Source organism: Aquarana catesbeiana, unplaced genomic scaffold (genome assembly GCF_042186555.1).
Source record: "Aquarana catesbeiana isolate 2022-GZ unplaced genomic scaffold, ASM4218655v1 unanchor226, whole genome shotgun sequence".
Lineage (NCBI taxonomy): Eukaryota > Metazoa > Chordata > Amphibia > Anura > Ranidae > Aquarana > Aquarana catesbeiana.
In genome coordinates this window covers 873,761-886,878 of record NW_027362653.1, presented here as the reverse complement: position 1 = coordinate 886,878, position 13,118 = coordinate 873,761, and the positions used below count along the sequence as shown (strand labels likewise).

Sequence of the window (13,118 nt, the reverse complement as noted above, 5' to 3'; positions counted from 1 at the left end):
TTAGAATTGTAGACATAAAATCGGCTTGTCCCTGGTTCGGGGCATATAAATTCACCAATGTGCATGAAAAGTCACCCAGGCTGCCTCTTATAAACAGAAATCTACCCAGAGGGTCAGCTAGGAGGTCCTCAACTGAAAATGCGGTGCCCCTTCGGAAACCAATAGCCACACCTTTCGCCTTAGACACATCTGATAGGCTATAATACCAATTTGGATAATGGTGATCAAATAATTTAGTATGCGTAGTATGCGTTAGATGGGTTTCTTGCAGGAATATGATGTCTCCCTGCATACGTCTTAATTCTCTATATAACATGTGTCTTTTGCCTGCCATGTGCAGACCTCTCACGTTAAGTGAGATTAGCTTAGTGTTGGCCATCAGGTCCCTAGGGGGGCTATACACATGAACAACATTTGCAAGGCTGGCATGGGTAATTCAAGGGGGAGGGGGAAGAGGAAAAGAAGAGGGGAGGAGAGAAGAGCGAGGAAAAGGAAGAGAGACAGAAAAAGAAAAAAGAGACCCAGGAGGAAAACATCCGGGATCTCCGTCATGTAGAAATAACAAAAAACTGCACGCAAACTTTTGCGGTGCAAAAACAGGGGCCCCGTGTGGATCCCCCCAGCCGCGCGTCCTTCCCCGAAGGGTCGTCCGCGCCACCAAGGGGATCCCCCCGTCGCCCCTAGATGGGGGGGAAAACCCAACTCGCACATTGATGTACGTGTGGCCAATTCGGATCCACACACGTGATCCGGCGCCAGCAACTTCAGTGCAATGAAGTTAAATAACCCGAGCTGTGAGTAAGTCAAGTCAGTCAACCAGCTCATATATCTCTAGTAATCGTTATTAAATGTATAACGCGAACCAATTAGAAACTTTAATCAAACTGCTGAAACAGAAAAAAGAAAAAAAAAAGTTGTTTTCCTTCCCTTTTCCGTATGTCTGACCAATAGAGACAATAGCTGAGCCCGATACTTAGCTTACTGCGACCTCCTTTGAGCTTTTAGCAGTCAAATGCCTTCAGACTGCCTCATCAGTGGAGCCCCTATGAGCGGGGTGACGTTTACGGGGAACTTTCTGCCATTGATCTTCGGTTGTGAATGAAGGCGATCCAGGGATGCCATCTTGCCATCCAGGGAGTTCAGGTGGTTCAATGCTGAGATCCATACAGAACGCCGGCAAATCTTCCGGGAATCGTAGGATCGCCGTCTTTCCATTCCTTTGAGCAATCAGTGCAGATGGGAACCCCCACCTGTATGAGATGGCGGTATTACGTAGTTTCTCCGTGAGGGGTTTTAGCGCTCTGCGCCTCTCCAAGGTTTCCCTGGCTAGGTCTGGAAAGAAGGACAAGATCGCTCCGTCAAAGTCCAGTGATTGTGCCTCTCTTGCTTTCTTCATTATAATCTCCTTCTCCTCATAGTAATGCAGTCTGCATATAATGTCCCTTGGCGCATCAGTGGACAGATTGCGTGGACGGAGCGCTCTATGTACCCTGTCTATCTTTAGTGAAAGATCAGCTTGGTTCCCCAGCAGGGTATTAAAGATGCCGCGGACAGAGGCTGCTAGGTCGTCATCCCTGGTCGCCTCTGGAAGACCCCTGATACGAATGTTGTTCCTCCTGTTTCTATTCTCTTGGTCTTCCAGCCTGTATAACGCCATTCTGTGCGCAATATACAGACTTCGTGTAGAGGATTTTAAGTCTCTAATGGCGGTGGTGTGTCTGTCTAGTCTCTGCTCCGTCTCCTCCACGCGCTCAAGGACTTGTGCTAAGTCTGTGCGAACGGCTGATAGTTCTTTCTTGATTACCTTTTCCAGGCCCGATAGCATCAGGGCAAGGTCTGATTTAGTGGGGAGTCCGCTTACTAAGTCCGCTACTCTCGAGCCCTCTCCCGAGCTTCTCTCCCTGTCTGATCCACACGAGGAAACCGGAGAGCGGTGTCTTGTCTCCGGCCTATGGCGAGGGGCGGAGCTAACACTCATCCCACAAGGCGAGCGGCCTAGGCCGTCTGACTCACCAGGGTCTTCAGGTTCGGTAGCGAGATAACGCTTGATAGAGCTCGTCGGAGCGGTTTTTTTAGCGTGGGATTTACCCGACTTCTTGCCCGTGCCTGGCATGTGTGCGGAGGAGTCGTGGGTTATGTGTAAAAGTAAGGATTCCAGTCGCCGGCGCCGGAGCTCACACGATGCGCGTCCTCACCGTCTCATGTCCAGGCCACGCCCCCGGAACTTATGTATTTTTAATGAACTGGACATACTTCACTACGGAAGCCCCCTGTTTCTTTCTTTGTATGCGGAGGATAAAACAGAACGGTGGTGGGGAGTTGTGGAGGAGCCCAGCCCTGGAACATCTGTTGGGAATTTTATGTTGAATCACTGGAGGGATCCCACGGAGCAGCGGAACGCAATCGGGACATCTACAGAGACATCCATCCCAAGACACCTACTCTTTGCCCAATACCCCTGTAGGGGTGAGTGATTCTGGTGAGTGGGGTAGCACGGGGGGGGGAGCACTTGGAGTCACCAGTTTGTACGAGCACGGAAGTCACTTTGGCATTTACAACTGTATAATGGCCGGACCCTGGTTTCTATAGAACTTCTGCTTTCTCCATAGAGACTCTCATTCTGCTTGGTTGCTTTTCACAGAGATTAATTTTGTTATATGCAGTTCACAAGAATTTTACTAGGAATTGTCTAACTGCACATACTTTTGGTTATATAGATTCTGTTCATACATTGCATTGAGTCCCATTGGGGCTTAATATATGATAATACGGAGTTTTAGGAATTTACTGTCCACTTTATTAGAAATAGCACATATGGGAGTTAATACACACGTTGCTTAAATGTTATAACTAATAATTATTGTTTTCCACTACTGATACTGTCAGCCCCAAAGGGGGCATTACACTGTCACAGAGTTTTAGAATTTTATAATTAGTGTATGTATCGTAAATTTATTTCACTTTCCGTATTACACGGGACCTATCATCACACTTGTATATTACACAGGTTCATCTTTAGGGTTTTTTTTATTTTTTAAACAAATAATTATTTATCCTTTTATTTTTATTTTTACCTTTACACATATGCAAGGCCTTGCTCAATTAGTGAACAAATTGTAGGCTTAATTCACTGACATGCCTAGCCCCATATTTGTTTTTTTGCATAGAAATTGCATGATCACTCTTAGTGAGTTTACACATTTTTTATTATTTGTTAACCATTTAAACATTGCTAATAGGGCAGCGCCAATTTCCTCAACTTCTCTTCATATTGATCACCTCTGTGGTTTTAATTTTTTGCGCTATAAACAATAGACAATTTTGAAAAAAAATTAACCTTTTGCTATAATAAATATCCCCAAAAAGTATATAAAAAAAAAATGTATTCCTAAGTTTAGGCCAATATATATTCTTCTACATATTTTTAGTAAAAAAAATTAGCAATAAGCGTATATTGATTGGTTTGCGCAAAAGTTATAGTGTCTACAAAATAGGGGACATATTTATGGCATTTTTATTATAATTTTTTTTTTTTTACTAGTAATGGTGGTGATTTTTATTGTGACTGCGACATTGCGACGGACAGATCGGACATTTTTGACACTATTTTGGGACCATTGGCCTTTATACAGCAATCAGTGCTATAAAAAAGAACTGATTACTGTGTAAATGTCACTGGCAGGGAAGGGGTTAAACACTAGGGGGCGATCAAGGGGTTAAGTGTGTTCCCTCAGCATGTTCTAACTGCAGGGAGGATGGGCTTCACTAGAAGATGACAGAGTTTACTGCTCCCAATCTCTGTCATATCACTAGGCAGAACAGGGAAATGCCTTGTTTACATAGGCATCTCCCCGTTCTGCCTCTCCCAGCCACGATTGCGGGCCACCAGCGGACATCGAGTTCATGGGACCCGCGGGCCATGAATGCTGCTGCTAGACTAATACACCTCACTAATCGATCCATGACTGCTGCTCCTCTCTGCCAATCCCTTCACTGGCTTCCCCTACCCCACCGTGTAAAATTCAAAATGCTAACCATAACCTACAAGGCCATTCACAACATCGCCCCCATCTACATCACCAAACTCATCTGCAGATATCGCCCAAATCGTCCCCTCCGCTCCTCCCAGGACCTCCTGCTCTCTAGCTCCCTTGTTACCTCCTCCCATGCTCGCCTTCAGGACTTCCCCAGAGCCTCTCCCATCCTCTGGAATTTCCTGCCCCAGTATGTCCGATCAGCCCCTACCCTGTCCACCTTTAGGAGATCCCTGAAAACTCATTTATTCAGGGAAGCCTATCCCACACCCACATAACTGTCCCTGAGCCACCCCCATCAAATCATTCTTTGCAGCTATTACCTTTTGTACCACCACCCCCTCCCTTTAGAATGTAAGCTCTACGAGCCGGGCCCTCCTGTACCTTTTGTATTGAACTGTACTGTAATTGTGTTGTCCCCCTTATACATTGTAAAGCGCTGCGTAAACTGTTGGCGCTATATAAATCTCGTATAATAATAATAATGCGCGCCCGCTAGCCCCCGGATGACGCAGCAACGTACGCGTACATTGCGTTGCGCACCCGTGCCACTGTGCCACTCGAAGAGGCTCCACAGTGGAAGCACATGAATTCTGATGAGATAGATGAAGGCAGATGGACTGGAGGGAGTTGGGTGTTCAATGTGAAACAAGTAGGTATAACCTTGTGAGCTGCCACCCTACTAACCTCAATAAAAATAAATTGAGACTAAATAAATAAAAATAAAAATAAAAAATAATAAAAATAAAATAAAAAAATGAAAATAAAAAAATGAAAATAAAAAAAATAAAAATAAAATTACAGATAAAAATAAAAAATAAATACAAATAAATAAAACTAAAATTAAAATAAAAATAAACAGCTGCCAACACTACCCACACTTCCCAAATGTGACAATACAAACTGATATACCAAATGTGCGGCGCTAAACATAAATAAAATGGGTGTTCAATGTGCCCCTGTACCTTTAAGGAGGGGTGGGCTCCCCTCCAGTCCATCTGCGTTTATCTATCTCCTCAGAATGCATGTGCTTCCACTGTGGAGCCTCTTATAAGTTAGAGGTAGGGTCTACAGATCACAGAGTGCCTTTCTGGGGCCTGTAGCTTACGCAAGTATTTGCAAATGTGTGCAACTAAACCCCTGTTTTTAAACGCATACTGTTAGACAGGTTAATCTGGTTGGTCGCAGGCTGGTTGGTAAGTAGAGCTTGGAATTTTTCCAAGGATTTTCCTTGGCTTTTGTTTGATATGCATTGCCTTCCAATGCTCCTTGCTGCAAAGGCCAGTTATAGGTGAGGGCAGTGGCACATTTTTTGTATGCGTGTTAGAAATATCTTATTAATTGACAACTTTGTTTAAAAAAAAAAAAAAAAAACATTTTCATGTTCTTTCCAGCATTTCCCGAAAACTTGTGGCAAAAAATAACATTTTCAAAAGACACGCTATGCCTTTCAAAAAATACCCAGGATTGTTTGCTTTCCAAAATTGGGTCATTTTGTGGGTGTTTCCACTGTCCTGGTGCTCTAGGACCTCCAAAAATTGTAATGGGTAGCCAGGAAATTAGATGCGTAATTTATGCCCCTGGAACGCCTGAAGGCGCTCCCTGAATTTTGGGCCCCTGCAACTAGCCTGTGAAAAAGTCTCACACATGTGGTGTTCCATACTGAGGAAACATAGCAGAATGTGTTTTGGGGTGTAATTATAGGTATTCCTATGCTGTGTGTGAGAAATTACTTGTTAAAAAAAAAACTTTGTGGAAAAAAAACACATTGTATTTAATTAAATTGACAAAAAAATTACAACTATTAAAAACTTGCCATGCCTCTTAATAAATACTGCACCTGCCTGTCTACTTTGCAAAAAAGGGTTATTTGGGGGGGTGGGGGGTGGTATTTGTACTGTCCTGACATTTTAGGGCCTCAAGACACGAGGCTATCAGTACACTGGGATTGTTCAATTTTTAAATATACTGTATATACCATAGTTTTTCGGATCTATAACTTTCACACAGACTAAATAATATACACTGGTTTGGGTTATTTTATTTTTTGGAAATTCTTTTTATTAGTTTTAAAAATAAAACATACAAAACAAAGCTTATTGGGCATACAAAAGCTTGAGAGACAAAAACAACAACGCTACTTAAAACTTAACACATAGCACTATTGATCTGGAAACCAATACCCGAAGGCAACCGTATTCTAAATTGCTGGTGGTCATTAAATGGAAGAATAGTAAAATACTCTGTCCCACAGAGTTTGTGGAAATACAAATACAGTTAAGGAGAAATAAACTGTTGTCATCTAGAGGGGCGATGTAGTGCAGGTGAAATTATCCTTGGATTCTGTTCATAGATCCCACACCTTGGAGAATTTTAGTAGGGCATCCTTTAGACTCGAAGGTAAATTTGGATAGTGGCACCATTCTGTGGACTTCCAAAAGTCCAAAGTGGGAGCTTGAGGGGATTTCCATTTAAGGAGTATAGTCTTGTGAGCATACAATAATAAGAACCATATCAGGGTTCTCAGGGCTCTGCAAGTGGCTAGTAAATGGATCAGGCCCAGCATACAGACGTCAATGGAAAGTGGTACTGAGATGGTTGTGACTGGCCGGCCAAATTTAGAAATATTTGACCAAAATGACCTGATGACTGGAAAGTCCCAAAATACATGGAAAAATGTGGCAGGATCTTCCAGACACCAACATTTGGATGGGTGGGAAGGAAAGTGTCAGAGCTGGGCTCAGCCCTTCCTTCTCTGAGCTGGCCGCTCAGCTGTCTGCTAATTGCCAGCTCCTATCTCTCCACAGTTACTCAGCTGTTGATGATATCCTGCTCGTCAGTCCTGCCTACTTAAGCTGTTCAGCCCAGTGGATCTCTGCCTTCGCCTTAGTCAACATCACAGAGACGCTCTCCTGCATTCCTGTTAAAAGACTTCCTTGGCTGAAATCTCTTCTGGCTCCAGATCCTGCTTGCTGTTTTACTACGCTCATCTCCGGCTCCCTGACATTTGGCTTCGGAACTATCTGTTCCGATTCCTGAACTCTGGCTATGTTTTGACTTTGTTTGTTCTATTTACTTCTATTATTAAACAAGTGTGATTTAACTGTACTTCTGTCTCGGTCCGATTTCATAGTTTCTGACAGAAAGATCATGTGGAGCTTTTGGGGAGTAAAATGCAGTATTTTAAATAGAGTTAGTCTGTCTAGCTCCAGTACCTCTTCATGCCAACAAGACAAAAGCTAGCCGAGGCCTTTATGTATAGAGGGTGAAGGGCTTGATATATAGTAGAAAGAGGAAGGGGGATCAAACTTTCCAGATTTTAGGTGGTAACACAGCGGTTTCCTATGATCGTCAACTCCATCTAGTGGCTACAATGTAGTATGTTTCCATTGGCCACCAACTGGAGCCAATAATCACGGGAAATAACTGTATGGGTTCATTATACTTGCTTCAACTTCAACACACATTAAAGCACCTACCGCTTTAACATGCTTTTTTATGTGTTTGTGATGCCTCGATGATGCTTCTGTGATGCTTCAGTGATACTTCATTGAACCTTGGCAGATGCCGTGTGGTGTTGATATCTCATACCTGCAATTTCTCCAAAACAAAGCGAAGCTAAAGCTAAATTAAAGCCTCTCAAAAGCTGCAGGTGCTTCAAGCAAGCTTTGCCATAGACTTCTATGGAGGCTTTGAAGATGCTTTGAAGCACTACTAAAGTAACATGGGCATAATTTTTTAAGCAAAGCCAAAGCAAAACAAACGCATGGTGTAAACAGGACTGTAAGCTAACCATTTTATTTAGTGACAGGAGCTTTGACTGGCCTTCAGAACAAAGTGTGTCTGAAGCAATGTTTTGAAACAAGTGTAAACGAGCCCTTTGAAATGAATAATGGCCAATACTCATCATGGCTGGGCGAATGCTGGTTACATTTGTTCAACATTTAAAAAAAAAAAAAAAATAGACCTCTAAATATTTACAAAAGCCACAAAATGTACTCAGCCAATGAAAGGTAATGACTCAATTTTTATTCTACTGCTATCAATGGCCAACACAGTACAACACTTCACCCATGTCTTTGGTGATCTCTGATCTCCTTATGAACTGTTTCTTACATGATGAAGATCAGCCATGGAGTATATCTGAAGTGTACAGTATCTCACAAAAGTGAGTACACCCCTCACATTTTTGTAAATATTTTATTATATCTTTTCATGTGACAACACTGAAGAAATGACACTTTGCTACAATGTAAAGTAGTGAGTGTACAGCTTGTATAACAGTGTAAATTTGCTGTCCCCTCAAAAGAACTCAACACACAGCCATTAATGTCTAAACCGCTGGCAACAAAAGCAAGTACACCCCTAAGTGAAAATGTCCAAATTGGGCCCAAAGTGTCAATATTTTGTGTGGCCACCATTGTTTTCCAGCACTGCCTTAACCCTCTTGGGCATGGAGTTCACCAGAGCTTCACAGGGTGCCACTGGAGTCCTTTTCCACTCCTCCATGACGACATCACGGAGCTGGGGGATGTTAGAGACCTTGCGCTCCTCCATGTTCCATTTGAGGATGCCCCACAGATGCTCAATAGGGTTTAGGTCTGGAGACATCCTTGGCCCGACCATTACCTTTACCTTCAGCTTCTTTAGCAAGGGAATAGTCGTCTTGGGGGTGTGTTTGGGGTCGTTATCATGTTGGAATACTGCCCTACGGCCCAGGCTCTGAAGGGAGGGGATCATGCTCTGCTTCAGTATGTCACAGTACATGTTGGCATTAATGGTTCCCTCAATGAACTGTAGCTCCCAGTGCACTCACGTAGCCCCAGACCATGACACTCCCAACATCATGCTTGACAGTAGGCAAGACACACTTGTCTTTGTACTTCTCACCTGGTTGCCACCACACACGCTTGACACCATCTGAACCAAATAAGTTTATCTTAATCTCATCAGACCACAGGACATGGTTCCAGTAATCCATGTCCTTAGTCTGCTTGTCTTCAGAAAATTGGTTGCGGGCTTTCTTGTGCATCCTCTTTAGAAGAGGCTTCCTTCTGGGATGACTTCCATGCAGACTAATTTGATGCAGTGTGCAGCGTATGGTCTGAGCACTGACAGGCTGACCCCCCAGCCCTTCAACCTCTGCAGCAATGCTGGCAGCACTCATACATCTATTTCCCAAAGACAACCTCTGGATATGACGCTGAGCACGTGCACTCAACTTCTTTGGTCAACCATGGCGAGGCCTGTTCTGAGTGGAACCTGTCCTGTTAAACCGCTGTATGGTCTTGGCCACCGTGCTGCAGCTCAGTTTCAGGGTCTTGGTAATCTTCTTATAGCCTAGGACATCTTTATGTAGAGCAACAATTCTTTTTTTCAGATCCTCAGAGAGTTCTTTGCCATGAGGTGCCATGCTGAACTTCCAGTGACCAGTATGAGAGAGTGAGAGCGATAACACCAAATTTAACACACCTGCTCCCCATTCACACCTGAGACCTTGTAACACTAACGAGTCACATGAAACCGTGGAGGGAAAATAGCTAATCGGGCCCAATTTGAACATTTTCACTTAGGGGTGTACTCACTTTTGTTGCCAGCGGTTTAGACATTAATGGCTGTGTGTTACATTATTTTGAGGGGACAGCAAATTTACACTGTTATACAAGCTGTGAACTCACTACTTTACATTGTAGCAAAGTGTAATTTCTTCAGTGTTGTCACATGAAAAGATAGAATAGAATATTTACAAAAATGTGAGGGGTGTACTCAGTTTTTTATGAGATACTGTATATCAGGGTGTGCTTCTTCCCCACATGAGAGCTGTGATGTCCAGCAACATTCATATAGAAGACATTTCCCGCACTCAAGGCACTAATACACCTCGAGGGTTGTGTGGGATCTCTGATGTACAGGAAGACAGGACTTCAGTGAGAAACAATTCCCTCACTCAGGACAGGAAAGTGTCTTCTCCCCCGTGTGAGATCTCTGATGTCTGTAAAGATTGGACTTCTGTGAAAAACATTTCCCGCACTCAGGACAGGAATATGGCTTTTCCCCTGTGTGCAATCTCTGATGTTTGAGAAGCTCTGATTTTTGGATAAAACATTTCCCACATGCAAAACAGGAATACGGCTTCTCACCTGTGTGCAATCGTTGATGTGTGTAGAGATGTGACTTATCTGAAAAGCATTTCCCGCATTCAGGACAGGAATAAGGTTTTTCCCCTGTGTGAGTCCTTTGATGTGTGGAAAGATTGGACTTCTTTGAAAAACATTTCCCACACTGAGGACAGGAATACGGCTTCTCCCCCGTGTGAGATCTCTGATGTACAGAAAGATTGGACTTCTTTGAAAAACATTTTCCACAGTCAGGGCAGTAATAAAGCTTTTCCCCCATGTGAGACCTTTTATGTGTTACAAGCTCTGATTTTTGTAAAAAACATTTTCCGCACTCAGGACAGGATAATGGCTTCTCGCTGGCATGCATTTTCTGATGTCTGTAAACATGTGACCTATCTGAAAAACATTTCCCACACTCAGTACAGGAATACGGTTTTTCCCCTGTATGAGATCTTTGGTGTGTGGAAAGATTGGACTTCTTTGAAAAACATTTCCCACATACAGAACAGGAAAAAGGCTTCTCCCCTGTGTGAGATCTCTGATGTACAGAAAGATTGGACTTCTTTGAAAAAACTTTTCCACAGTCAGGGCAGGAATAAAGCTTCTCCCCCGTGTGAGACCTTTTATGTGTTACAAGTTCTGATTTTTGTAAAAAACATTTCCCACACTCAAGACAGGAAAGTTGCTTCTCATCCATATGAGACCTCTGATGTATGGAAAGATTGGACTTATCTGAAAAACATTTGCCGCACTTAGGGCAGGAATATGGCTTCTCACCTGTGTGAGATCTTTTATGCACAGTAAGACTGGATTTGAAATGGAAACCCTTCCCACACTCAGTACAGGAAAACCTCTTCTCTGTTGGAAGGACAGCACCGCCCCTCACAGTCTGAGGTTCCTCAGGATAAGAGGAATACGATGGTCCATCTACACTGTGTGGTGCCGGATGGACATTTGAGGTAGCCGGGTTTTCTCCTGGACTATACTGTGTTATGTCCTCATCTTCTACTTTACAGTCTGGAGAGAAAGTGAGACAATCCTCTGAGGTTTTCCTCATCTCCCGTCCATCTACTAAAATAGAGATAAAAAGATTATTACTAGACATGAGCAGATTGGTTCCCCTAAACCAGGACTCCACCCACATCAGGCAGCTTTGTCTCTGAGGATCATACAATTCCACCCTCAAGGTAACTAGTAAATGGGTCCTCTGATCTCCTACCAGTTAATTTCTTTATTCATGGACCTTAGTCAGAGAGTGAAGAAACAACGAGAACTGTCTTTTATAGGAGTGACAGTGATGAGGGGATTATAGGATGAGTGTCCCCACCCCCCTCTATCTCTCACTGCCATCTTCCCAACACAAGAAGTCCTGCACATCCTTATTTAGTCCACAATTTAGTCATAAATAACAGCGGGGCTGAGCCCCACCAGAGGTCAGAGAGTGAGGATGGGGGTAGAATAACCAAAATGAAGACTGGACTGATCCTGAAGACCACCATCATTGGGTTATTGACTCCTTTCTCACTTTATGTTTAAGGTTCTAAAGTTTGAGGATGTTACCACATTATTATCAACATATAAAAATCTGTAAAGTAAAATCAATAGATGGTGCTGCTCTCTAAGTCTAAAAGTCTGTGCTCCAATCAAATCATCAGATATAAAATGTCCAGCTGGTAGGAAATGGGTCTAACAAAAGAGAATACATATTGTGTTTATATATAGCAGTGGGTGGAGGAGAGAAAGCAGAAGTCAGGACTATGTAATGTACAACATATTGTAAGGGTCAGGGCTCACATGTATTCATGAAGCCACGGGCATGGGGCAAAAGACTCAAGACACATTCCCCAGTTGCCTAGGTCGAGCAATTCCTATAATAAAAATCAACATTTTGCTGCCAGCTGAACCCCAGAATCTCCATAAATCCAGTCTAGATACATAAATTAAGTCTGCAGCACAGAGAGGGAAGATTATCTAGGAGAAATACAGGACGGGGAACACAGCTCAGGAAAGTGACCAGGGTATTACAGGCTGATATCATCCAGTCCTTGCCCAACTCTGGACCAATCAGTGAGCAGTATGGGTGGAGGAATATATTTAGTGTTAATGACCCACCTGTGCTGATCTCTGTAGGAGTGTCCTCCTCTATAAATGTCCTAGTTATTCCATCCTCCTCCATAGACTGCTGATCATTCCTCACATACGTCTCCTCTTCTTCTGCTTTAACCTCAACCTTAAAAAGAGAAGGAGAAATATAACATCTGTAAAATATAAAAAACCTTAACACCATCTACATGAGTCCATGTTCCATTCCACCAACCTTGTAATGGTGAAAGATGGTGTGATCTTCCTGTGTGGAATCCCGGGAATACAGTGGATGGGGACATCTCTCTGGTGGGTTTCTGTTACTAGGTGATTCCATCATGATGTCCTTGTAGATTTGCTGGTGTTCCTCAGAGAGCTCATCCATTATACCATACTCATCACCTCCCTCTTCAAACTCTTCTTTAACAACAATATTATAATCCCTGAGGTTTCCACTCTGAATAAAGAATAACGCATTCATTGTAACAAACAAGCTTGTGTATAAATCTTAACTATCAGTGATTGTTCCACATCTACCTGCTCATGTTGAGGGACGGTGTGATCTTCCTGTGTGGAGTCCCGGGAATACAGAGGACGGGGACATCTCTCTGGTGGATTCCCATTACTGGATCCATCTGTAGGAAACACACACACTGACTGAATACATTGTTTCTATGTGTTTATCAGATAATGGGGGATCTAGGTGGACCCTCCGTACTGCTCTCTCCTTTACAATAAAGTCTCCTCTTACCCGGTGATGTGAGGGGCGGCTGATTGTCCATCATGACGTCCTTGTAGAGATCCTTGTGTCCTTCTAGATACTCCCACTCCTCCATGGAGAAATAGACAGTGACATCCTGACACCTTATAGGAACCTGACACA

The 13,118-nt window shown here is 43.3% G+C and overlaps 1 protein-coding gene across 1 annotated transcript in view; it reads right to left on the bottom strand.

Annotated features, from left to right (window-relative positions):
* Nucleotides 1-9,749: 9,749 nt before the first annotated feature.
* The window catches only part of LOC141121630 (uncharacterized), a 46,171-nt gene continuing 42,802 nt past the window's right edge, over nucleotides 9,750-13,118 (bottom strand). The window contains 5 exon segments of the mRNA XM_073611279.1: nucleotides 9,750-11,224; nucleotides 12,266-12,383; nucleotides 12,471-12,692; nucleotides 12,773-12,870; nucleotides 12,987-13,110. Coding sequence (XP_073467380.1) covers nucleotides 9,801-11,224; nucleotides 12,266-12,383; nucleotides 12,471-12,692; nucleotides 12,773-12,870; nucleotides 12,987-13,110 — 1,986 coding nt within the window. The 3' untranslated portion in view covers nucleotides 9,750-9,800.